This window comes from Ahaetulla prasina, chromosome 13 (assembly GCF_028640845.1).
Source record: "Ahaetulla prasina isolate Xishuangbanna chromosome 13, ASM2864084v1, whole genome shotgun sequence".
Lineage (NCBI taxonomy): Eukaryota > Metazoa > Chordata > Lepidosauria > Squamata > Colubridae > Ahaetulla > Ahaetulla prasina.
The window spans coordinates 10,228,049-10,253,320 of record NC_080551.1 but is presented as its reverse complement, the minus strand read 5'-3'; the positions used below and the strand labels follow the sequence as shown (position 1 = coordinate 10,253,320).

The window sequence follows — 25,272 nt, the reverse complement described above, 5'->3', positions numbered from 1 at the left end:
TAACTTTTAAAAAAAAAAAATAGTGTAGGCGAGTTAAGCCGAAAGCCCTGATTGATTTCACACTTTTGAGCTGATAGAACATTTAATGGAAATCAATTCCCCCATGTAGTTTGAAATTGCTTGCAGATCACAAAATACAAGACACAGGGTTCTGTGCTGAATATCCTGAACCCAGAGAAGTAACTTTTGATCTGTTTAGGCTGTATTTCTTCAGAGTTATTCTGCTGTGGCCACATAGCAATGCTGGGTAAGGTGGTAATCAGTGGAGGGGAAGGCCATAAATTATAGGGATTTTTTTCTTCTATGCAAGTATTGTTTTTCTTCTGTAAAAGGTCCCACTGAGAACATTCTTACCAGGTTAAAGCCCACAAACATATTGTCCCAAAGGTGCTTTTTCAAGAGACACCTGGACTTTCTGGTTTTTCTTTGAAGGCGTTCGCTTCTCATCCAAGAAGCTTCTTCAGCTTTTCTCCAAAAACATATTGGATCTCTTAGAATCATGACATGTAATACTTGATCTACCAGCTACATCTAATCTACCAGAAGTCTATACACACACACACACACACACACACACACACACACGTATATGTATGTATGTACAGTGTGTGTGTGTGTGTGTGTGTGTGTGTCTGTGTGTCTGTGTGTATATATATATATATATATATATATATATATATATATATATATATATATATATATATATATATATATATATATTTGTTTTCTGAGGTTTTCACGGTGTTTGTAGGTCTTTGGTTATTCGGGTTTTCTCCGCGTAAAATTGGAAGTGTCTTGGCGGCGTTTGACGAAGTCTCATTCGTCATCTTCAGGCTTCAGCCGTGCTTCATTGCTCCATGAATCCCCTGCAGCACAGACTAGACTGAGCACAACCAAGCCCCACCAACACAGGACACACCCCAGCCAATCAGAGTACAGAAAAAACCCCATCCAATCAGAGCACAGCCAAGCTCCCACCCAATCAGTTCAAACCCCCACTAGCAGTTAAAAGGAAGAAACAGCTGCGATCACACATTGCTCCCAGAAGCATGAAGCTGAAGCCTGAAGATGACGAATGAGACTTCGTCGAAACGTCGCCAAGACACTTCCAATTTTACACGGGAGAAAACCCGAACAACCAAAGACCTATATACAAACACCCGTGAGGTCTTGGCATATTCGGGTCTCTTCCCACGTAAGTTTGAGAGTATCTTGGCGACGTTTCAATGAGGTCTCACTCATTATCTTCAGGCTGGTGCTTTCAGCTTCGTGCTTGTGCGAGCAAAGCGTGGTCGGAGCTGCCATCTCTCTATAAATACTGGTGGGGAGTGTTGCTGTAAGCGGGTTGGTTGGCTGTGTGGTTGCATCTTGATTGGTAGATGGAGTGGGTGCTTGCAGATTAGTCAGCTGTTTTGTAGTATCCTGTGTGGGTGTGGTCCTAGTTGTGTGCCCATTAGTCTTTTGTGTTGTAATGACCTGGTATGTGTGTGTGTTTTTCTGTTGAAGCACCTGTTGTACCCCAATATGGGATAGATAAGAGGTTAATACAACTACCTAGTATGCAAGCAGCCCAAGTTCGAGTAAGGGTATGGCTAGCTGATGAGAACTAAATAGCTCGAAATAGATCTATACTAGTCTCCCTTTATTTTTTTATCAGCAAATATATTTTATAATATATGTGTGTGTTTGTGTGTGTATGTGTATGTATATGTATATGTATATACCGTAATAGCTCAGGCTGTTAGAGCCTGTTATTAGAACACAGTAGCCTGCAATTACTGCAGGTTCAAGCCCGGCCCAAGGTTGACTCAGCCTTCCATCCTTTATAAGGTAGGTAAAATGAGGACCCAGATTGTTGGGGGGGCAATAAGTTGACTTTGTAAAAATATACAAATAGAATGAGACTATTGCCTTATACACTGTAAGTCTCCCTGAGTCTTCGGAGAAGGGTGGGATATAAATGTAAACAAAAAAATAAAAAAATAAATATGTAAACACCAAATGTCAGAAAACAGATAAGGAAAAAGGTGTTTGCCAAACATCTAGCAAGCTACTGGATATGAAGATTAAGTGATGTTCAGTTTGGTGCATTGGTAGTTCCATAGTCTGATTGCAACATCAGCTGATTAGCATTCTTTAAGTTTAACCTTATAGATAGTCTTAACTTATAACCATTCATTTAGCAACTGTTCAAAGTAACAACAGCACTGAAAATGTGACGTATGAGTAGTTCTCACACTTATGACTGTTGCAACAGTGAGCTTGGCAATTGACTATATGTATGCCAGTTGCAGCGTAGGGTCATTTGATCACCATTTAAATCCTTTCCAGCCAGCTTCCAACAAGTGAAATCAATTGGAAAAGATAGATTTGGTTAATGACTGTGTGATTCACTTAAGAACCACAGTGGTTTCCTTAATAACTGGGTTAAAAGGTTGTAAAATCAGATGCGACTCACTTAACTGCCTTGTTTAGGAATATAAAATCTGGTATCCATAGCAGTTGTAAGTTGACAATAACCTTTATTTCAAAAGAAAGAAGATCAAAAAATTGGTATAATGCAAAGGGAGGAAAATTTAATAAAGCAAATTAGAAATCAGACCCAGGAGCATATAAAGAGATTGTATAATGTGTTGCTTGAAATAGATTCGGAAAAGGATTTGGTAAAGGATTGTATGATAAAATGGGCACAGAATATTCAGGAACCAATAATGTTGGAAACATGGGAGAAAATTTGGGTTAGAAATGTTAAGTTTACACAAGCACAGAATTTAAGGGAAAATTTTTATAAGATGTTTTATAGATGGCACTTAGATCCCAAAAAATTATCATGTATGTATCCTAATATCCAAGCGAAATGTTGGAGGTGTGATTGTGATGACGCTACATATTTTCATATTTGGTGGACTTGCAAGAAAATTAAGGTCTTTTGGATAAGAATTTGGTGGATTATTCAAAATGTACTGAAGAAGAAGATAAAGTTCCTGCCACAATTTTTCCTTTTGGGAATTATAACGGATTGTACAGGGATTGAGACTAAATTGATTCTGAATTTAATAACAGCAGCAAGACTGTTGATTGGACAATACTGGAAGAAGGAAGAGGTACCTACAATAGAAGAATGGATACTGAAAGTCATTAATTTGGCTGAGATGGCTAAAATCTCAGCTTTTTTAAAAGACAATACGCAGGAAAGATATTTAATTGAATGGGAAAAATTGATTGATTATCTACAAAACAGATATCAGATTAAGAAATATCAGATTGCCTTTGAATAATTAGGAAGTTATTTTATGTAATGGGGAGGGGGTTGGGAGATGAAAAGCTTTGGATGTGGTTATTTGGATTGGAAGGGAAAATTTTATTCTATGTTTGGTTTATGTATAACAATACCTTGTGATTGACCCGGGAAGCCGGGGGAGGAGGGGAAGGGGTTTCTTGGGAGGGGGGAAAAAGGGGAAAAAATGTTTTTGTTTTTTAAAACTCTTTCAATAAAAAAAAATAACCTTTATTTCTGAGATTGTCCTTCAAATGAGTATCCAGGACTTACCCTCCTTTAGTTATCTCTAAAGGAGATTAAATATCTAAAAATCTCTTTTTGTTATGACAATAACGGGAAAAAAAAACCTCTTGATCCCCATTAGAAAATCGGCTGTGATGGGATCATTGGATCCTCTGCCAAAGAAGATCACTGTGGCATTTGTAACGGAAATGGGAAAACCTGCAAAGTGGTGAAAGGTGACTTCAACCATACGAAAGGGATGGGTGAGTAATTTTTGCGCATACGAAGACTGGAAGATCCTAATTTGGCATAACCATCACCCTCTTCTTTTAATGACCCTATAATCTCTTGTGGGGGTGGAGTCCGGGCAACTGAATGGAGCCGAATGTTTACTGGCCAGATGCCTTTCCTGTCGCAAATGCGGAGTTTTGTTCAGCAGACAGACGTAGTCTCATTGTGCCCAGAGAGAGAAACATCTGCCTCTACCTAGGATCGAACTCACTGATTGTGAGGCGAGAACTCCACCTCTAGGCCACCACACCATTCAGCGTTTGGCATAACCGTGTTATGATAAGCCATAATTAACCACGTTAAGATGATAAGGGCTTTGGTGGCTAAATCATATGACAAAAGGTTGAGGGAGCCTATCGAAGAGAAGGATTAGGGGAGACAGGATAACTTTCTTCTAGAACTTTAGAGGCTATCTCAGAGAAGAGAGGGTTAAGCTATTCTCCAAAGTTATAGTGACCAGACGTCCCGCTTTTGGCGGGACAGTCCCGCTTTTTATTAATTTGTCCCTCGTCCCGCGGCAATTCCAAAAAGTCCCAATTTTTTTTTTTGTTTCACTCCCATTCTGAAAATGGGAGGCGGCAATGCAAGAGGAGGAGGCAGAAAAGGGGGAGTGGCGTAGAAGGGGGTGCGAGAGGGAGGAGAGACGCTGCTTGACTTCACCCGAGATGAAGAGAAGAGTGGAGAGGAGAGCTGAGGAGAGCCGAGCCTGCCTGGAAGAGCCGAGAGGAGAGCCGAGCCTGCCTGGAAGAGCGGAGAAGCAGCAGCCGCTCCTCCTCCTTCAGGCAGGTGGCAAGACTCAGCGCGCATGCGCAGCCCCCCCCCCCCCCTCAATGGTGTCCCGCTTTGCCATCGCTGAAATCTGGTCACTTTATCCAAAGTGCCTGAGGGCAAGAGAAGAAGTAAAGATAGAAACTTATGAAAGAGAGATCCAACCTAGAACTAAGGAGAAATTTCCTAACAGTGGGAACAATCAATCAGTGGAATGGCTTGCCTCTGAAAGTTGTGAGTGCTCCGTCACTGGAAGTTTGCAAGAAAAGATTGGGCAACCATTTGTCCAGGATGATATAATGCCTCCTGCTTTGAGACAGAGGCTTGGACTAGAAGACCTCCAGTGTCAGTTCCAGCCCTATGATTCTATGTGTCAGCACTTTTATCAGTTTTGAGCAGGCAAAGATCGTCTAGGAATAACTTATCTGATGAATTAAGTATAACTGATCTGATTAAGGAAGGAACATTTTTAATGTCACGGCTGGCCTAGGAAACCCACTTTTTCCTCTATGACACAAGGACAGTTTTCCCCCCGTGCCATCACTCTGCTAAACAACTAATTCCCACAACACTGTCAAACTATCTGAAAAGGCCAATATTATCATCAATATTCTCATCTTCCCTATTCCTATCTTCTTATGACTATAACTTTGTTGCTCATCACAATTGTTCGATGTACATTGAGAGCTTATGCATTGGAAACAAATTCCTTGGGTCTAATCAAACTTGGCCAATAAAGAATTCTATTCTATTCTATTCTATTCTATTCTATTCTATTCTATTCTATTCTATTCTATTCTATTCTATTCTATTCTATTCCATTCCATTCCATTCCATTCCATTCCATTCCATATTCTACTCTATTCTACTCTACTCTAAAGGGACATGGTGGCTCAGCTTCTCGATCAAAAGGTTGGCAGTTCAGCGGTTCGAATCCCTAGTGCCGCATAACAGGGTGAGCTCCCGTGACTTGTCCCAGCTTCTGCCAACCTAGCAGTTCGAAAGCACGTAAAAAATGCAAGTAGAAAAATAGGGACCACCTTAGGTGGGAAAGTAACAGTGTTCCGTGCACCTTTGGTGTTTAGTCATTTTATTTATTTTATTTATTTTATTTTTATTTGCATTTATATCCCGCCCTTCTCTGAAGACTCAGGGCGGCTTACACTATGTTAAGCAATAGTCTTCATCCATTTGTATATTATATACAAAGTCAACTTATTGCCCCCAACAATCTGGGTCATGCCGGCCACATGACCACGGAGATGTCTTTGGACAGCGCTGGCTCTTCAGCTTTGAAACGGAGATGAGCACCGCCCCCTAGAGTCAGCAACGACTAGCACGTATGTGCGAGGGGAACCTTTACCTTTAATCATACTTGGCCAGTAAAGAATTCTATTCTATTCTATTCTATTCTATTCTATTCTATTCTATTCTATTCTATTCTATTCTATTCTATTCTATTCTATTCTATTCTATTCTACTCTACTCTATTCTATTCTATTCTATTCTATTCCTATTTTCTTTTTTTTTTAATCATTTGTACCCTTCTCCTCTTGCCTGTTCCCTCTGCTACCCCAGTTAAAGTATGATAATGTTGATTGCCAATCAATGCTGACTCTTTTTCACTCTTTTTCTATTTTGGGGTTGCGTGTGATAACTTGATGCACGTATCGTTTTGCTGTCCCATGGAAAACAAGCCCCCCTGAGAATCATAACAGAACTTGAACCAAACGGGCTATTTATAAACGCACGTGACCTTCGCCAAAAAAAAATAATAGAGAAACGATGGGTCATTTACATATTTTGAAATGCGCTTCTTGTCAAAGTGCAACCAAGTCCTATTAAGAGTACTGGGACTCTTTTGTTTCAATTCACCTTCACTGTTCTGTGTCCAAATTAGCCAGTTCCCCGAAGAGGATTGCTTTGTAATAGATACCAGAGAGCTGTTGCGAGGACAATTGTCTCCCGCTGCTAGTTGGATTGTCCTGAAGAAAGATGATTGCTGCTGACTGCTGACTTGTGCAAACTTTCCCTGCTGGTGTAACTAAACCTGTGCCAATTCCTTTTTTTCCCCCTCCTCCTTCTTCTTCTTAGTCTCCAATAGTCAATGTAAGAAAGTTTCCAGCCTATTCAGCTGAATAGGTTGTGTAAAAAATGCTTTTAAAAGTATTTTTAAAAGCATTTTTTACAGCCTATTCAGATGAATAGGTTGCAAAAAAAATGCTTTTAAAAGTATTTTTTAAAAGAAGCGGCAAATGGGGAAGCAGGCAACTGGACATTAGGTGGGCATGGGCCGGGGGGGGGGGAGGGATTTTTGCTAACAATTCTCCGAACCACCTGCCACCATTGCTACTGGATCATCCGATCCGGTCTGAACCAGGAGCATTTCACCCCTGGTTTACAGGCTTATGAGCAGTCTATGGGCAGGTTCATGCTACTGAAAAGTCAATCAAGATGCTTATTCACAGCAATCAGAATGTCAACCTTTACAATTCCACCTGCAGATGATTCCACCTTTAAAGGAGAAGCCCAACGGGAAGAGAAGGCGAGTTATTTACCTAATATTTCCCGCTGGTTATTCCAAAAAGGGAGCAGGATGCAATTTAAATGAAAAAGGAAGACATTGGGAAGAAGGCATTTAGTGACCATTACCAGATTCTCTGTTCTCATCCCCAAACCCCCAAAATTTTAACCTGAGACTGTCTATGTCATGTCCCACTCCTCCGCTGACAGCCGGGTCTGGGAAGTCTATATCAAGCGTGGCCATGAAGCCTCTGCAGCTTTGCCAAATTCCTGTCAGAGTTCTCAGGGCAGGCAGGAATCCAAGGTGTGACTTCAGCAACCGGATGAGACTTTGCCTGACTCAAGGAATGCCAAAAAGCAGATCCTTTATATAGGCCATGGGGTGTGGCTCCATGACTCAGCACTTATCCAGGCCTGCCCCTCCCTTCCTTTTGCTGTCGTCGCCTCCCCCTTCTCCAGCAGCGGGGGTCTGTTCACTGTGTCTTTTGTCCTCCTGCTCTGCTGCCGCAATTCTAACTCGTGGCTGGCTTCATGCTCACACGCTGTAGGAGGAGATTTGTTTGCTCAGTCTGTCCGGGCATGGTGCCAGGGCTGGGGCAGGGAGATGCTCCTTCTTCTTCTTAGTCTCCAATAGTCAATGTAAGAAAGTTTCCACCTGTGTGATGGCCAGGACAAAGGCAGTGCCCAAGTGTTTCTCATGTAAGATGTCTCGGTTGCTCTGTGTGGTGCTGGGAAATAGATACTCTCTCGGTGTTGGGTCTTCCTCTGCCTTCTTTGGTTGACTTGAAATGCCGGCATGGCATCCTACTCGAAGGAGATGCTGTGGATATATTTCAAAGCTCTTTTGTTGTCCGATGTCGTGTCCCACTCCTCCTCTGACAGCCGGGTCTGGGAAGTCTATATCAAGCGTGGCCATGAAGCCTCTGCAGCTTTGCCAAATTCCTGTCAGAGTTCTCAGGGCAGGCAGGAATCCAAGGTGTGACTTCAGCAAGATAAGTTCGACTTTGCCTGACTCAAGGAATGCCAAAAAGCAGATCCTTTATATAGGCCATGGGGTGTGGCTCCATGACTCAGCACTTATCCAGGCCTGCCCCTCCCTTCCTTTTGCTGACGTCGCCTCTCCATTCTCCAGAAGCGGGGATCTGTTCACTGTGTCTTTTTGTCCTCCTGCTCTGCTGCCGGCAATTCTAACTCGTGGCTGGCTTCATGCTCACACGCTGTAGGAGGAGATTTGTTTGCTCAGTCTGTCCGGGCATGGTGCCAGGGCTGGGGCAGGAGATGCTGTGGATATATTTCAAAGCTCTTTTGTTGTCCGATGTCGTGTCCCACTCCTCCTCTGACAGCCGGGTCTGGGAAGTCTATATCAAGCGTGGCCATGAAGCCTCTGCAGCTTTGCCAAATTCCTGTCAGAGTTCTCAGGGCAGGCAGGAATCCAAGGTGTGACTTCAGCAACCGGATGAGACTTTGCCTGACTCAAGGAATGCCAAAAAGCAGATCCTTTATATAGGCCATGGGGTGTGGCTCCATGACTCAGCACTTATCCAGGCCTGCCCCTCCCTTCCTTTTGCTGACGTCGCCTCTCCATTCTCCAGAAGCGGGGATCTGTTCACTGTGTCTTTTCGTCCTCCTGCTCTGCTGCCGGCAATTCTAACTCGTGGCTGGCTTCATGCTCACACGCTGTAGGAGGGAGATTTGTTTGCTCAGTCTGTCCGGGCATGGTGCCAGGGCTGGGGGCTGGAGACATGCCAGGCCATTCTTCTTCACTATCAGTCTCTGGCTCAGATAGCAGGAGATGGGAGGGACCCGGCTGAGGAGAGGAGGGCGGGTGAGGCACAACATCCGCGTCCTTTCTTTATGTGAATCTTTTCACTGAGTTCTCGGGGATGGGGTGGGGAAATGCATCTTGTTTTCTGATAAATGGAGTCCTCCATGATTCTAATTTTTAGCACGAGTGGGGTTAACTATACAGGAAATCCTTGACTTATGATTTTTTTTTCTTTTAGTGACCATTACCAGATTCTCTGTTCTCATCCCCAAACCCCCAAAATTTTAACCTGAGACTGTCTACTGTTGACCTCACCCCATTCCTAAGAGGTCTGTAAGGGCGTGCATAAGAGCACCAGCGTGCCTAACGTCCCTGTCCTAATGTTCCCTTTGGTTCTATTCAATTTGTGTGATTATTTCATGCTTATACTTATATATATTATCTAATATGTACTCGACAAAATAAATAAAATAAATAAAAAATAAAAATTCAAAGCGACAATGGCACCGGAAAAAAAATCTGATTTATAGCCAGACCTTGCTCTAGGTTTATCCACAGCATTCCCATGGATACGTGCTCTAATTCAGGCACTGAATTTGGCACCCAGCATGTATTTATGATGGTTGGGGATGAGATCGCAATTTGTGACCTTCCCAGCTGGCTTTTGGCAAGCAAAGTCAAGAGAGGTAGCCAGATTTGCTTGACAACCATATAATTCACTTAACGGTTGCAGTTAGTGGCTTAACAACCATGGCCAAAAAAAAAAAAAAAAAAAGCAATAGATATTTGGTCCCAATTGTTGTCGTAAGTCAAGGACTATCTGTGATGGGTTTCTGTGCTAAAAATTAGAAGGTTTACAGGAGTGGTGAAATCTGAACTGGTTTACTACCAATTTTCTGGCTGCACATGCGCACTGCATAAGCATATGTGCAGTGCGCACCACGCACCAAATGCAAGGTGTGCGTGCACGCACAGTGCACACGAAAAGGAGGCATGGGGTAAGCAGAACAGCGTGTGCTGTGTGTGTGTATGTGTGTGACCAGCTGTGGTGTGCGATCTTTTTTTTTAATTTTTAAAAGCATTTTTTTACAACTTATTCAGTTGAATAGGTTGTGTAAAAAAATGCTTTTAAAAGTAAAAAAAGGCTCTGGTGATCGCGTGGCTCAGCTGGAATCATCAGAGCCTTTTTTTTAACCTTTCAAAAACATTTTTTTTAACAATGTAGTCGGTTAAATAGGTTGTAAAAAATGCTTTTAAAAGTAAAAGAAAAGGCTCTAATGATCGCGTGGCTCAGCTATGATCATCAGAGCCTCTTTTTTTTTTACCTTTTAAAAGCATTTTTTAAAAGAAGCGGCAAATGGGGAAGCAGGCGACTGGGCATTAGGTGGGCATGGGCGGGGAGGGGGAGGGATTTTTGCTAACGGTTCTCCGAACCACCTGCCACCATTACTACCGGATCGATCGATCCGGTCTGAACCGAAAGCATTTCACCTCTGGTTTACAGGCTTATGAGCAGTCTATGGGCAGGTTCATGCTACTGAAAAGTCAATCAAGATGCTTATTCACAGCAATCAGAATGTCAACCTTTACAATTCCACCTGCAGATGATTCCACCTTTAAAGGAGAAGCCCAACGGGAAGAGAAGGCGAGTTATCTACCTAATATTTCCCGCTGGTTATTCCAAAAAGGGAGCAGGATGCAATTTGAATGAAAAAGGAAGACATTGGGAAGAAGGCATTTAGTGACATTTGCTGTATCTTTCTTTTCGAAGAAACAACAATTGTTTTCTCCGGAAGAAAAATTCCAGCTTTCATCATTGATGATGATAACAATCATTGCGTGCATTTCATAGAAGCGTTAGCATGTTCGTGCCTTTGAAAATATTAATTCAGTGGAATCCTTGCAGATACTATGGGAACCAGCTAATTATAAGAATTCTGTTAACAGTTCCAAACTCATCATTGATGCCATTAGCTGTTGGCTTTGAAATCTGCCAATAACTTCAAGAAGTAAAAAGAAGGGCTAGGGGGAGACATGATAGTTGTCTTCCAGTATCTCAGGGGCTGCCACAAAGAAGAGGGAGTCAAGCTATTCTCCAAAGCATCTGAAGGCAGGACAAGAAGCAATGGGTGGAAACTAATCAAGGAGAGAAGCAACCTGACAGTGAGAACAATTAACCAGTGGAACAGCTTGCCTCCAGAAGTTGTGGGTGCTCCAACACCAGAGGTTTTTAAGAAGAGATTGGACAATCATTTGTCTGAAATAGTATAGAGCCGTGATGGCGAATCTATGGCATGTGTGCCCAGGGTGGCACGCAGAGCCATCATTCTGGGCTCGCGAGCTGTCGCCCAAATCACCTGCAGCTACATATGTGCACATGCCCCAGCTGGTGTTCGGGCCTCCAGTGCACATGTGCACGATTCAGGGGACCCAGCTGGTCTTTGGAGCTCTCCTGTGCCTGCATTCACATTTGCACAGCCGTGCGAGGGTACTAGCACGCAGTGCACACATGCGTAGATGGCGTTTGTGCATGTGCATTGCGTGCACGAAAAACACAATCATGTGCAGAGGGAGTGATTGCACATGCAGCACATGGCGGCAGCCACAAAATGCATTCCTGTTCAGCACTCGGTGAGTAAGAGGTTTGCCACCACTGGTATAGAGTCATTTGCCTGAGATTGGACTAGAAAACCTCCATGGTTCCTTCCAACTCTCTTATTTTCTTGTTGTGGTTTTCCTCCAAGGACTCCATGGCTAGAGGCAAAAAAGACAGAATTATGGTATCAAAGACTGAAGGAAACTGTTGCTCGCTAGTTCTTCCAGATTTCTCAGGGAAGGCACAGCACCAGCTGTTCCCCTTCTGTGAACCTTCACAGGGATAAAGGCAATCTTTCGGTCCCCTTTGCTCCGCTCTCTTCCCATCGGTTCAGGTGTCTCCCTTCATGTGAGCCCTACCATATAATTTTAACACCCCAATTCTCTTCAAGCCCAGTTGTGCATTCCTGAGGCCTTGATGTAACGCAGGCGAGACAGAAAGAGGATTATGTGCCAGAAAAGAGAGAATTGTTCCTGAGATAGAGTGCACTTGCATATACAGTAATACCACGAATTAACAAATAACGAAGAGTTCTCAGGGGGCTTTGGAAACCTTATTGTTCGATCTGAAATTATTTTGAGCTCAATGGATTGGAATGGAACCTAAAAAGAACGGAGCCTGTTATTCTGTTGTAGCACAATTGTCTTAACTGTCTCTCTCTGGAATTGGCGTCGGAAGGAATGAACCAGATTCTACTGAAAGTTGAGGACGATTTAATCGCCGTAGAGGGTGTTTTTTTTTTGGTCATTTCAGTAAATTGAAATTTACTGATTATTCTGGAATCCATGCTACAATTGCAGACTGCTAAGGGAGTGGTGGCTTGCAAATGGTGATAGCAAGGGTGGGCTGTTGGGGGTTCGCAGGGGTTCAGGAGAACCTCTAGCTAAGATTCTGTGCAGTTCGAAGAACCTTCAAATTCCACTCCTGACTGGCCCCGCCCATCCCTCCCCTCCCAGGAGTCCCCACGCGGCCCGTTTTGGATGCAGGTAAGTGCAGGGTGTGCACAGAGGCTCACGGAGGGTGAAAAACAGGCCTACTGGTAGTAGTTGAGCCCGTTTCTGGCCTCCAGAGGGCCTCAGGAGCCTGGGGAGGCTGTTTTTGCCTTCCTGGAGGCTCGAGGAAAGCCTCCAGAGCCTGGGGAGGGCAAAACACCACCCCCACACCATGGTGCAGGAGCCAACTAGGCCACGCCCACCATAGCCACGCCCACCCAGCAACCAGGCAGAGAACCCCTTGCTAAGAATTTTCAAGCCCACCCCTGCGTGAGAGACTGTATCAGGACTCACATTTCTCTAAATGCTGAGAAATTGATTTCCATTAATTTATAAGGGTAAAAAGAAAGTCAAAACCCCAGGAGTCTAGTTGTACAGAGGTAGCATTGTATTTGGTAAATAATTTACTTGTCCCAAAGGTGTTTTTTCAAAAGGCAACTCTGAACTCTTTTGGTTTTTCCTTGATGAGGTTTCACTTCTCATCCAAGAAGCTGAGAACTGAAAAAGAGAACTGAAGCAGCTTCTTGGATAAGAAGCAAAACCTCTTCATGGAAAAAAAAGTCCAATTGCCTTTGGGTAAAAAAAACAACACCCTTTGCGACAACCATGACCTGGATGACTGAGAATCTCCATAGACGCACATCCACATTTACTTACTAAAATCCCTCAGATGAACCAAATAGTGCTTAAGTGAACGTCTATAAGATTTCAGTCGGCAAAAATTAGTTAACTATCTCTTTATTCAAATCAGAATTGCCCAGCTCCTGGTACGACTGCATTTGGTTTTCGCTTATAATGTGGAAATAGAAAAAGATTCTTCCCACTGGGATTGAGTTCTTCACTTCTCCTGAATATTGGTATTGTTTTGATGTGTCCAGTTAGTGGATATTTGGTGTAAATCTGGGTCTAGTTGGAAGCCATGGAGGATCCGACAAAAAATTACTTTTTTTAATTCTTTAAATTTCTGGATAAAATCTTGAAATTGTACATTTAAAGAATGTCCATATGTTTGTCCTAACATTGGTGACATGTATACTTTCTACCCTCTTCCCTTTGACTATGCCTTGTTACGTTATGTCACCTTATCGGTGATAATAATCTTTGGTTTGGGGTCTGTCGGTATTGTTTTTTTATTTATTTATATAAGCATTTATTTTACTGGGTTTTTATATCACTTCAGTTACATCTGGCGCCAAATAGCTACTGGTCTCCAACAATAATAAAGCTAAAGCTAAAAAAGACCCCACAATAATACCATGTTTTCCCGAAAATAAGACTGGGTCTTATATTAATTTTTGCTCCAAAAGATACATTAGGGCTTATTTTCTAGTTAGTTCTTATTTGCGGGGTGGAATACAGTACTAAATGCACCATCTGGCTGACAACCTTAACTGGGGCTTATTTTGGAAGGTAGGGCTTATATTATGAGCATCCTGAAAAATCATGTTAGGGCTTATTTTCCAATTGGGTCTTATTTCTGGGAAAACAGGGTATAACATTATAGACTTCCAATAGTAAAGAATATATATGTAACTTAGGGTTGAACTGTTGGGATCTCAGTGTTCTCAAAGTTTGTTGATTCCTGCAGAGAACTCATTACTAAGCTGTGTAACATCATCAGTGCATCGTTAGGGCATGATGATATTACTTAGCTTGCTAATGAAACAACTGTACGAGAATACTAAATTTCTCAAATACTAAAGAACATCTGTAATGCCGACTCTTCCTGCAGAAGGGATATTAATCAGTGGTGGGATTCAAATAATTTAACAACTAGTTCTCTGCCCTAATGACCACCTGGGTAGGCATGGCTCGGTGGTCATGTGACTGTGTGGATGTGCCCAACTCAATGTCACTCACATCGATGGATGCTTCACCTTAGCTGTTACAATGTAATAAGGATTAACCAGAGAGGCAGTTTCTGTAAGCAGGGCAATAAAGATGAGGCTAGAAACAACACCAGAATGCTTCCTTCCTGCCTTCCTTACAGGATTAGCCCTGTAAAGCAGAAAAAAAGAAAATAATATTTCTTCCAACAACCGGTTTTCCTGAATAGGTGCGAACCAGCTGAATCCCACCACTGATATAAACCCTTCAAATTCCTGAAGGCCCATGGAAATAATTTGCCAGCTACAATTTGCCATCTTAGAACGTGATGGCTCGATACAATTTGAACATGCTGGATAAGAGCAAGGCCAAATTCTTGCTGCCAAGCTGTATGTTAGACAGCTGTTTCCCTGGATTATGACCACTTACATAACTGCGGTTGTAATAACGATTAAAACAATAGTTGACACTAAAGGCGAGATGATAGTTAGATACACTGAAATCATAACAGTGCTGAACCCAACATGTTGGCGCCAGATTTTTAACTCTGAATTTTCTATTGTAGACCCTCTTTTCAGTTTTCCTTTCTGTGGTATTAAGCTATTTCTTGGGTAAACTAATGAAAGGAGAAGAAAATGAAAAATGAATGTGCAGTCAGGGTGGGGATTGTAACATAGATTAATAAGGGGAAACAAAAGACAAAAAAACAAGGAATGGTTATTGAAACAGATGCTCTATTATCATATTGTTCTTGATAAGAAATGTTTCTGGTAGAAACCAAATCCAAGTTTTCCAATATGGTCCCTTCCAGCTACACAACAGGACACCAGGTCTGGGAAGGTTGACTAGCCGGGATGGGCATGATTGATCAATTGATTGATTGAATATAGGAGTTATTTTCAACTCCTAGCAACCACATAGTTAGATTTTCTCCATCTTTCCAACTGTTCTGTTAAGATTTCCTATGATGCATTCATTGAATTATTTGGGAGAAATAGATGTAGTTCATTCAGTTTGTCCTAACATTGGTGACATGTATACTTTCTACCCTCTTCCCTTTGACTATGCCTTGTTACGTTATCTCACCTTATCGGTGATAATAATCTTTGGTTTGGGGTCTGTCGGTATTGTTTTTTTATTTATTTATATAAGCATTTATTTTACTGGGTTTGTATATCACTTCAGTTACATCTGGCGCCAAATAGCTACTGGTCTCCAACAATAATAAAGCTAAAGCTAAAAAAGACCCCACAATAATACCATGTTTTCCCGAAAATAAGACTGGGTCTTATATTAATTTTTGCTCCAAAAGATACATTAGGGCTTATTTTCTAGTTAGTTCTTATTTGCGGGGTGGAATACAGTACTAAATGCACCATCTGGCTGACAACCTTAACTGGGGCTTATTTTGGAAGGTAGGGCTTATATTACGAGCATCCTGAAAAATCATGTTAGGGTTTATTTTCCAATTGGGTCTTATTTCTGGGAAAACAGGGTTTAACATTATAGACTTCCAATAGTAAAGAATATATATGTAACTTAGGGTTGAACTGTTGGGATCTCAGTGTTCTCAAAGTTTGTTGATTCCTGCAGATAACTCATTACTAAGCTGTGTAACATCATCAGTGCATCGTTAGGGCATGATGATATTACTTAGCTTGCTAATGAAACAACTGTACGAGAATACTAAATTTCTCAAATACTAAAGAACATCTGTAATGCCGACTCTTCCTGCAGAAGGGATATTAACCAGTGGTGGGATTCAAATAACTTAACAACTAGTTCTCTGCCCTAATGACCACCTGGGTAGGCATGGCTGTGTGGATGTGCCCAACTCAACGTCACTCACGTCGATGGATGCTTCACCTTAGCTGTTACAATGTAATAAGGGTTAACCAGAGAGGCAGTTTCTGTAAGCAGGGCAATAAAGATGAGGCTAGAAACAACACCAGAATGCTTCCTTCCTGCCTTCCTTACAGGATTAGCCCTGTAAAGTGGAAAAAAAGAAAATAATATTTCTTCCAACAATCGGTTTTCCCGAATAGGTGCGAACTGGCTGGATCCCACCATTGATACAAACCCTTCAAATTCCTGAAGGCCCACCGAAATAATTTGCCAGCTACAATTTGCCATCTTAGAATGTAATGACTCGATACAATTTGAACATGCTGGTTAAGAGCAAGGCCAAATTCTTGCTGCCAAGCTGTATGTTAGACAGCTGTTTCCCTGGATTATGACCACTTACATAACTGCGGTTGTAATAACGATTAAAACAATAGTTGACACTAAAGGCGAGACGATAGTTAGATACACTGAAATCATAACAGTGCTGAACCCAACATGTTGGCGCCAGATTTTTAACTCTGAATTTTCTATTGTAGACCCTCTTTTCAGTTTTCCTTTCTGTGGTATTAAGCTATTTCTTGGGTAAACTAATGAAAGGAGAAGAAAATGAAAAATGAATGTGCAGTCAGGGTGGGGATTGTAACATAGATTAATAAGGGGAAACAAAAGACAAAAAAACAAGAAATGGTTATTGAAACAGATGCTCTATTATCATATTGTTCTTGATAAGAAATGCTTCTGGTAGAAACCAAATCCAAGTTTTCCAATATGGTCCCTTCCAGCTACACAACAGGACACCAGGTCTGGGAAGGTTGACTAGCCGGGATGGGCATGATTGATCAATTGATTGATTGAATATAGGAGTTATTTTCAACTCCTAGCAACCACATAGTTAGATTTTCTCCATCTTTCCAACTGTTCTGTTAAGATTTCCTATGATGCATTCATTGAATTATTTGGGAGAAATAGATGTAGTTCATTCAGTTTTTATCATATGTTCTTCATGCTTAACTTAAGCAGGTATTGTCCTAGTTTGCCACTTATGCAAAAGCATAATTTATTGAGCCATAATTCATTAAAATAAATAAGGGCTCAGTGGCTAAGACACGGAGCTTGTCGATCAAAAGGTCGGCAGTTCAGCGGTTTGAATCCCTAGTGCCACATAACGGGGTGAGCTCCCGTTACTTGTCCCAGCTTCTGCCAACCTAACAGTTTGAAAGTACGTAAAAAATGCAGGTAGAAAAGTAGGGACCACCTTTGGTGGAAAGGTAACAGTGTTCCATGCGCCTTTAGCGTTGAGTCATGCCAGCCACATGACCACGGAGACGTCTTCGAACAGCGCTGGCTCTTTGGCTTTGAAACGGAGATGAGCACCACCCCCTAGAGTCAGGAACGGCTAGCACATATGTGCGAAGGGAACCTTTACCTTTAATTTATTTTATTAAATCAACCAATTGTTTAGGATGGCATAGTACATAGTTAGGCAAGGCATAAATTATGGCTTGTCGGCCACAATGATTGAATATATGTGAAGGACGGAATCAAGTTTCCCACAAATTAAAAAAGCTGGCAAATTAGTTGGAAGCCAAAAGAAATTGAAATATCCTTAAAGGCTTTCTTAGAACAGTTTTTATTCATGGAACAAGTTGCAACAGCAAGACAATAATTTTAACAGAGCTCTGTTCCACCCAAAGAAATCCAAATATCACCAATTGGACTTTAATTGCATCTTAATTTTAGTTATGTAGAAACTGAATTTGAAATGTGGGCACATTCATTTCCTTCTCCCGTTCGAGTCATAATTCACATCTTTGACATTTGTGTCTCATCAAATTTCAGAATGAGTGCTGGAGCGGTGAATTTCTTTCTGCAAACTGTAAGGGCTGCGTACTTAGCCACCACGGTCACTTATCAGTTTCCATGGGAATTTACTTGGGGATATACTGTGGCTCATATATTCCTTTTCTTGGTTGTAGGTTATATCGAAGCAGCCGTGATTCCTGCTGGAGCTCGACGTATCCGTGTGATGGAGGACAAACCTGGCCACAGTTTTTTGGGTAAAGAGAGAAAGAGTGAGAAGCGTAGGGATTTGGTTGAAGCATAACATTTGAAACAACATGAGTGGGGATTTGGAGATGAGTTTATTTCATTGGCCATCCTTATATCTCAAAGACTTTTACTGCTAGGATTCTTATCATTGAAAAGAAAACATTTGGAGGCAATTTCAAAAAGAGGCTTTGGAGAAGGAGGCTATCAGAGTTTGTTGCAAAAATCAAATCCAGAAAGCACATACAGATAACTGATTCTGCAGGATTCATTAACTTCTCTTTATATACATAACAACACATGAATAAATGTACAATAACAACAGCAGATTCTTCCAACGTGGTAGCAGTTACAAGCAAACACACAAACAGAGTACAGGAGACAGAGTAGTTTGCAGTTTCAGAACTCAAAGCTTAATAGTTTCAATTTCCTTTTTGCACAGACTCAGAGCCGAGCCATGCCCAGACTCCAAACTGTTTCACCTCCCATTGGCTGATCTGTTGCCATGTCTTCCCAGTCATGAATATTCTGACAGAGGCCAATGGTGGCTATAGAAAGGGTGTCCAGCTAGGATGGTCTGCTTTTTGAAAATCAGTTGTTGTTAACTTGTTTTCTATATTTAGAAGAACAAAGATCCTTCGTCTAGTTCTCAAGTCCAGTTCGGTTCTTGGCTCAGTTGTGCCCATTCAAAGAAGCCTAACTTTGCTTGGCATTTGAGCACTGGTGGCCCAGTGGTTAGAATGCTTGCTTGCTTGCTTGCTTGATTTAGTCAAACATGTACAAGATAACAGATATAAGTATAAACATGGACCTGAGCATGTGAAATGAGTACAAATAAAGGGGACAATAGGACAGGGACGGTAGGCACGCTGGTGCGCTTATGTGTGTCCCCTTTACGGACCTCTTAGGAATGGGGTGAGGACCACAGTGGACAGTTTAAGGTTAAAGCTGTGGGAGTTTGAGGCTGTAACAACAGAGCCAAGTAGAACATCCCAGGCGTTGATCACTCGGTTGCTGAAGTCGTATTTCCTGCTATCGAGTTTGAAGCGGTTTACCTTGAGTTTGTATCGATTGTGTGCTCATTTATTATTGCGGTTGAAGCTGAAGTAGTTGTTGAAAGGTAGGACTTTGCAGCAGACAATTTTGTGTACTATGCTTAGGTCAGACCGTAGGCAGTGTAGTTCAAAGTTGTCCAAGCCCAATATTTCAAGCCTGGTGGCATAAGAGATTCTATTGTGAGCAGAGGAGTGGAGGACTCTTCTTGTGAAATACCTCTGGACCTGCTTGGTTGTATAAATGTCTTGTATACAGTGTAGATTCCAGGCAGATGAGCTGTATTTGAGGATTGGTCTGGCAAAGGTTTTGTATGCCCTAGTTAGCAGTACAATCTTACTGGAGAAGAAGCTTCGCAAAATTAGGTTGACAACTCATAATGCCTTTTTGGCAGTGCTGTTACAGTGAGCTCTGGGCTTAGCTCTACCCACAACCTGGAGTTTGATTGTTGTGGTAACCGAAGTGGCACAGCTTGAGTCAGCTTTTATGATGTGAACGGAGAATGTATCTGCCCAGCAAAATCCAGAATTTTGGATCTTTCTGCAACTCTCCATTTCTGTCCGTGGCGTCTGGCTTTCTCAGCTCTTGCTTAGTTTTTGAAATTAGTCACGTATTTGGCTTTGGTGATTCCATTAAGTGTTGTTGTCTGCCTACTTTCGAGCCTGTTTTCACATCCACAAGGGTTAGAAATTTTCTTTCTGGGAAAAACAAAACAAAACACGGGTAGCTCAGGAAGCTGCTGGGAATGTTCAGTATCACATTTTTTGCAGGATCTCCTCCAAAAAACCAGATCGCTGCCAAGATTATCAAACGTCTTGTCTGCTCTGCTGCTTTTATTTCTACTTGTACGGCAGGCAGTATTTGGAACTAAAATGTCTCCATTTTTCTAGGCTTCGACATAGGAAGAAAGTATTTGCCAGTGCTCTGGTATCTTGCAAATCTTTTGCATTTTTGAAAAATCAGCACTTTTCTTAACTATGAACTGGATTAATTTGGATTAATTATTATGAGCTAGATTAATTTGAATAAGCTGCTGCCAGTTGGAGATTGTTGGGTATCAGCTGGAATGAAGACAGATGTAAAAAAAAAAAGTTACTCATATCCACAGAGTGATTCCCAGCCTCTTTCTAGTTTGACCTACCTGTTGATCAAATGTTAGTTGCCAAACGTGACTGCTTTTGTTGTGGTTGTTGTTTTTGTTTTTATCCTGGTTGTCAAGCTTGACGGTTCGCCTTAAGCTTCCAGCTCCTTTAGCGCTTCACGCTTCTGTCTGATCAGCTCCATTGCATGAAAATTATCTCATCTGTCTTCATGTTTTGTGAAGGAGATCTTCGTTTTGAAGGAGAACAAATTAACTTGTGTTGATAGATTCATTTTTACAAAGCAACTGTAACTGAATTCCTGAAAGACAGCTTTTCTCTTTCCCTCTGTCTCACCCCGATGACGACAGAAAATTGCTACCTATATTTCAGTACAGACAATCCTTGACTTAACAACGGTTTGTTTCGTGACCGTTCAAAGCTACAGCAGCAATGAAAATAAGTGACTTAGGACGGATGAAGTCTAAAAATTTTCCCTACCGGATCTCTGGGCGTGGCTTAATTGGTGGGCGTGGCTTGGTGGTCAGGAATGGCTTGGTGGTCAAGTGACTGAATGAGCATGGCCAATAATAATAAATAATATAAATAATAAACAAAGTATACAAAACTAGTCTACCTTCTTTAAAAGTAGAGGCACCAGTCTACTAATTGCCTTTTTTTGGGGAGCGCACCGGTCTACCTTCTTTAAAAATAGAGGCACCAGTCTACTAGCCACCTACAGCGCTGATCAGCTGTAGTGCGACCACAGCAGTCATTTAAGGTCGTTTGCAGCTATATCACCACCGAGAGCTTCAGGGACAGAGAAGAGGAAAAGCGAGGCGTGGGGGGGGCAGGGATTTTTGCTACCAGTTCTCCAAACTACCCCATCACTGTCTGAACCAGGAGCATTTCACCCCTGACTTAGGACCACTTACCTTAGTTACCAGTTCGCAAATGTGAGCATGCGCTCGCACATGCCACCTCCACACATGCAGAGAATGTCAAAAACGGGATCCGGGCAGGTGGGCGGAGCCTTCTGCGACCGCCACTACCTGTTTGCCCGAACCAGATAGAGCCGGATGAATATCACCACTGCTTAGGACCGTTTTTCACACATATGACCTTTGCAGCATCCCCATGGTCACATGATCAAAATTCAGATGAACGGGCACGTATTTATGATGGTTGCAGGGTCCCGGGATCGTGTGATCCCCTTTTGTGACCTTCTGACAAGCAAAATCAATGGGGAAGTCAGATTCTCTTTAACACCTGTGTTACCAACGTAACAACTGCAGAGATACCCTTAACAACTGTGGCAAGACCCAAAGGTGCTTTTTCAGGAGGCAACTGGACTTTCTTGTTATTTTTTGAAGACATTTTGCTCTTCATCCAAGAAGCTTCTCCAGCTCTGACTGGATGGTGGGGAATGGAAGGATTTATATTCCTTGCAGGCAGCTGGTGATTTGCATTCTTTTTAGAGAGTCATTGAGGCCACTTGGAGGGTGTTTCTGTGTCCTCAACAACTCTCTGAAAAGAATGCAAATCACCAGCTGTCTGCAAGGAATATAAATCCTTCCCTTCCCCACCATCCAGTCAGAGCTGAAGAAGCTTCTTGGATGAGAAGCAAAATGTCTTCAAAAGAAAAACAAGAAAGTCCAGTTGCCTCCTGAAAAGATACCTTTGGGTCAGCCATGACCTGGATGACTGAGAATCTCCATAGACATATAACTTTGGCAAGGAAGTTTGTAAAATGGGGCAAAACTCACTTAACAACTGTCCTGCTTGGCAATGGAAATTTTGGACTCAATTGTGGTCGTAAGTAGTGCCTATAGCTATATAAAAAAAGCTCTGGGCAACCAGGTTTAATCAAGACTCTGAATGAAGTGGAGTTGGGAGAGGAAATTAGTCAAGGAAAGTTCTGTTTCTCTATTTCCATGAGCAGAGAAACAGATAAACAGGAGTCGCTATTTTCCAAAGAGGATTCTCCATGTGTTTACAGATTGGTTACTGTGCCTGAACATAACAATCGGAAGTTTTGCTTCGTCAGAGTCTCGCAGCAAAACGTGGGCACGAATCCAGCCAGAAAAGTAGAACAATTGCAAACTCAAAAGGACAATTTCCTGCCATTGTAACTTTAATAAGGTCTGAGGTTTGTGCAAATGCTGCTGGGTTGAACCTTGGGGTGATGGCTGGAGCTGAAGTTTAGGCGAAATATGCCTTATTTTTATTTTATTTTATTTTTTGTTCTGGATTGGCCCCACACTCTTTGGAAATGAACCTGGCTGCTTCGTGTTGAATTGATGCTCGAGCGAGTTCCTTTCCACCTACTTTCATCCCACGCTGCCTGGCTTGGTTGATTTTTTATTTTATTTTATTTTTTTGCAAATTATTTTAGACAGGAAATGCCTTACACTTTGGAGGTATCCAGAGCTGGAAAGAATGTGAGTTGAGAGAAAGAGGGGAGAACAGGCTGAGAGGGTTGGTTCCAGAGATGGGTTTCAGCAGATTCTGACCAGTTCTGGAGAACCAGTAGCGGAAATTTTGAGTAGTTCGGAGAACCGGTAGATACCACCTCTGACTGGCCCTGCCCCCATCTATTCTCTGCCTCCTGAATCCCAGCTGATCGGGAGGAAATGGGGATTTTGCAGTACCCTTCCCCTGGAGTGGGGTGGGAATGGAGATTTTACAGTATCCTTCCCCTGCCACTTCCACAAAGCCACGCCCACAAGGCCACACCCACAGAACCGGTAGTAAAAAAAATTTGAATCCCAGCACTGATTGGTTCCTATTCAGGAAGGGAGGGGGAAACCTGACAAAAGTTAAGTATGGAAAAAGGTGATTAGCAATTCCCATGAGCTTCCTTTAGAACTTCAAAAGCTCCGACTAAAAACACAGGAAGTGCATAGAAAGATGGATGGATGGATGGATGGATGGATATATGGATGGCTCATTTGCTGAGGGGACTCGCTTGAATTTATGGCCTCAAATTGTAAGGCGAACTCTCCTCAACCACTCTGCCTATCTGATTCTTTGCAGCTTTGAAAGATTCCAGTAAGAAATCCATTAACAGCGACTGGAAAATTGAACTTCCTGGTGAGTTTCAGATAGCGGGAACAACCATCCGTTACGTACGAAGAGGTCTGTGGGAGAAGATGTCTGCCAAAGGACCAACCAAAATACCGCTTCATCTTTTGGTAATTGTCTAACTTTTCATTGTATTCTTTGGGCAATCTTAAATGTTAGTATTCTTCTGGCTTCTTTTCTTTCCATACTCACTAAAACGATTTACCTGTTAATGCCAAAGAGACGGAACACGTCTCCAGAGAAAGCGGTGGAGGCGGGAAGATCCTGGTCTCACTCTCCTGGTTGGCCAAAGTCCTTACCAAATCATTTGCACATAACAAAATAACAGACTTGGAAGGGACCTTGGAGGTCTTCTAATCCAACCTCCTCTTCAAGCAAGAGACCCTATACCAGTGGTGGGTAACCGTTTGGCCGTTGCATGCCAAAAACAGGGGGAGCATGTGGAAGGGAGGGTCTCTCTTGCACATGCCCACACCCATAATTCAATGTACCCCGCCTCCCACGTGTGCCCACACGACCCCTACACTCCCCCCCGCTTTTGGCACACGATGGCATGGTGAGCCAGATAGACACGTTTTTCGCCCTCCCCAGGCTCCAGAGGCTTTCTAGCAGCCTGTGGAGGGTGAAAACAGCCTTCCCCACCCTCCTGGAGACCCTCCGGAGGCTGGAAATGGCCCATTTCCTGATTTCCAGTGGGCCCAGAAGGCCTGAAAATCAGCTGGCTAGTGCATGCATGTGCGCTGGAGCTGAGCTAGCGCAACACTCGTGTGCCAACAGATATGGCTCCATGTGCCACCTCTAGCACGCATGCCATAGGTTCGCCATCATGGCCCTACACCATTTCAGACAAATGGCCGTCCAGTCTCTTCTTGAAAACCTCCAGCAATGCAGCACCCACGACTTCTGGAGGCAAACCGTCCCGCTGATTAATTGTTCTCAATGGATAGGACATTTCTTCTTAATTTTAGGTTGGATCTCTCTTTGATCATCCTCCCATCTATTTAATTTTAATTTTACTATGTGTAAAGCACTCTGCCTTGGTCGTAGGCTGCGTTCCCGTCTAGATTGCAGACTACAATTAAACTGGGCTAGTCCCCAAATGGACCATCCTGAGCTCGTTAGAATGAATGAGATATAAATATATAACGTTTAGGATCGGGTCCAGAACTAGGGTTTTCATTAGAAGGCTTTTGTGATGTGTGATGACTTGTTACTATGCAAGATTTATGGTTTGCTGTTTTGAAAAACTTGGCTGAGAAAGTTTGAAAATAATAACAGTAATAACAAACAGAGAAACGTTATGTAGCCCAGGCAGGTGTTTCCCAGATGTGTTTAAGTTTTGTTTCACAGAATTCCAGGGCATCTTGGAGTATTATGGACTGGGGAAGGGTGGCATAAAACCCCTCTGGAAAGTCCACCGTTTTGTGAATATTTCAGGAACATGTTGTAAGATACACACTCAGCAGCAGTGGTAAAATCCAAATTTTTTTACTACTGGTTTTTTGGGCTTGGTGGGTGTTGGTGTGGTTTGGTTTGATGGGCGTGGCTTGGTGGGTGTGGCAGGGGAAGAATACTGCAAAATCCCCATTTTCACCCCATTCCTGGGGAAGGATACTGCAAAATCCCCATTCCATCCCACTCCAAGGGAAGGATACTGTAAAATCCCCATTCCCACCCCACTCCAGGGGAAGGATACTGCAAAATCTCCATTCCCACCCCATTCTGGGGCCAGCCAAAGGTGGTATTTGCCGGTTCTCCGAACTACTCAAAATTTCTGCAATCGGTTCTCCAGAACCAATCAGAACCTGCTGGATTTCACCCCTGCTCAGCAGGGTCTTGCACTTGAATTCTTAAGAAATAAGAAGGGCACGTTAGGACAAGTTTGGGACATTTCTGCAGGT

The 25,272-nt window shown here is 42.5% G+C and overlaps 1 protein-coding gene across 1 annotated transcript in view; it reads left to right on the top strand.

Annotated features, from left to right (window-relative positions):
- ADAMTS17 (ADAM metallopeptidase with thrombospondin type 1 motif 17) overlaps positions 1-25,272 on the top strand; it is a 196,237-nt gene that overhangs the window by 133,001 nt on the left and 37,964 nt on the right. Inside the window, exons 15-18 of the mRNA XM_058156831.1 lie at positions 3,645-3,765; positions 7,709-7,783; positions 18,086-18,166; positions 23,324-23,481. Coding sequence (XP_058012814.1) covers positions 3,645-3,765; positions 7,709-7,783; positions 18,086-18,166; positions 23,324-23,481 — 435 coding nt within the window. The remainder of the gene's footprint in view (positions 1-3,644; positions 3,766-7,708; positions 7,784-18,085; positions 18,167-23,323; positions 23,482-25,272) is intronic.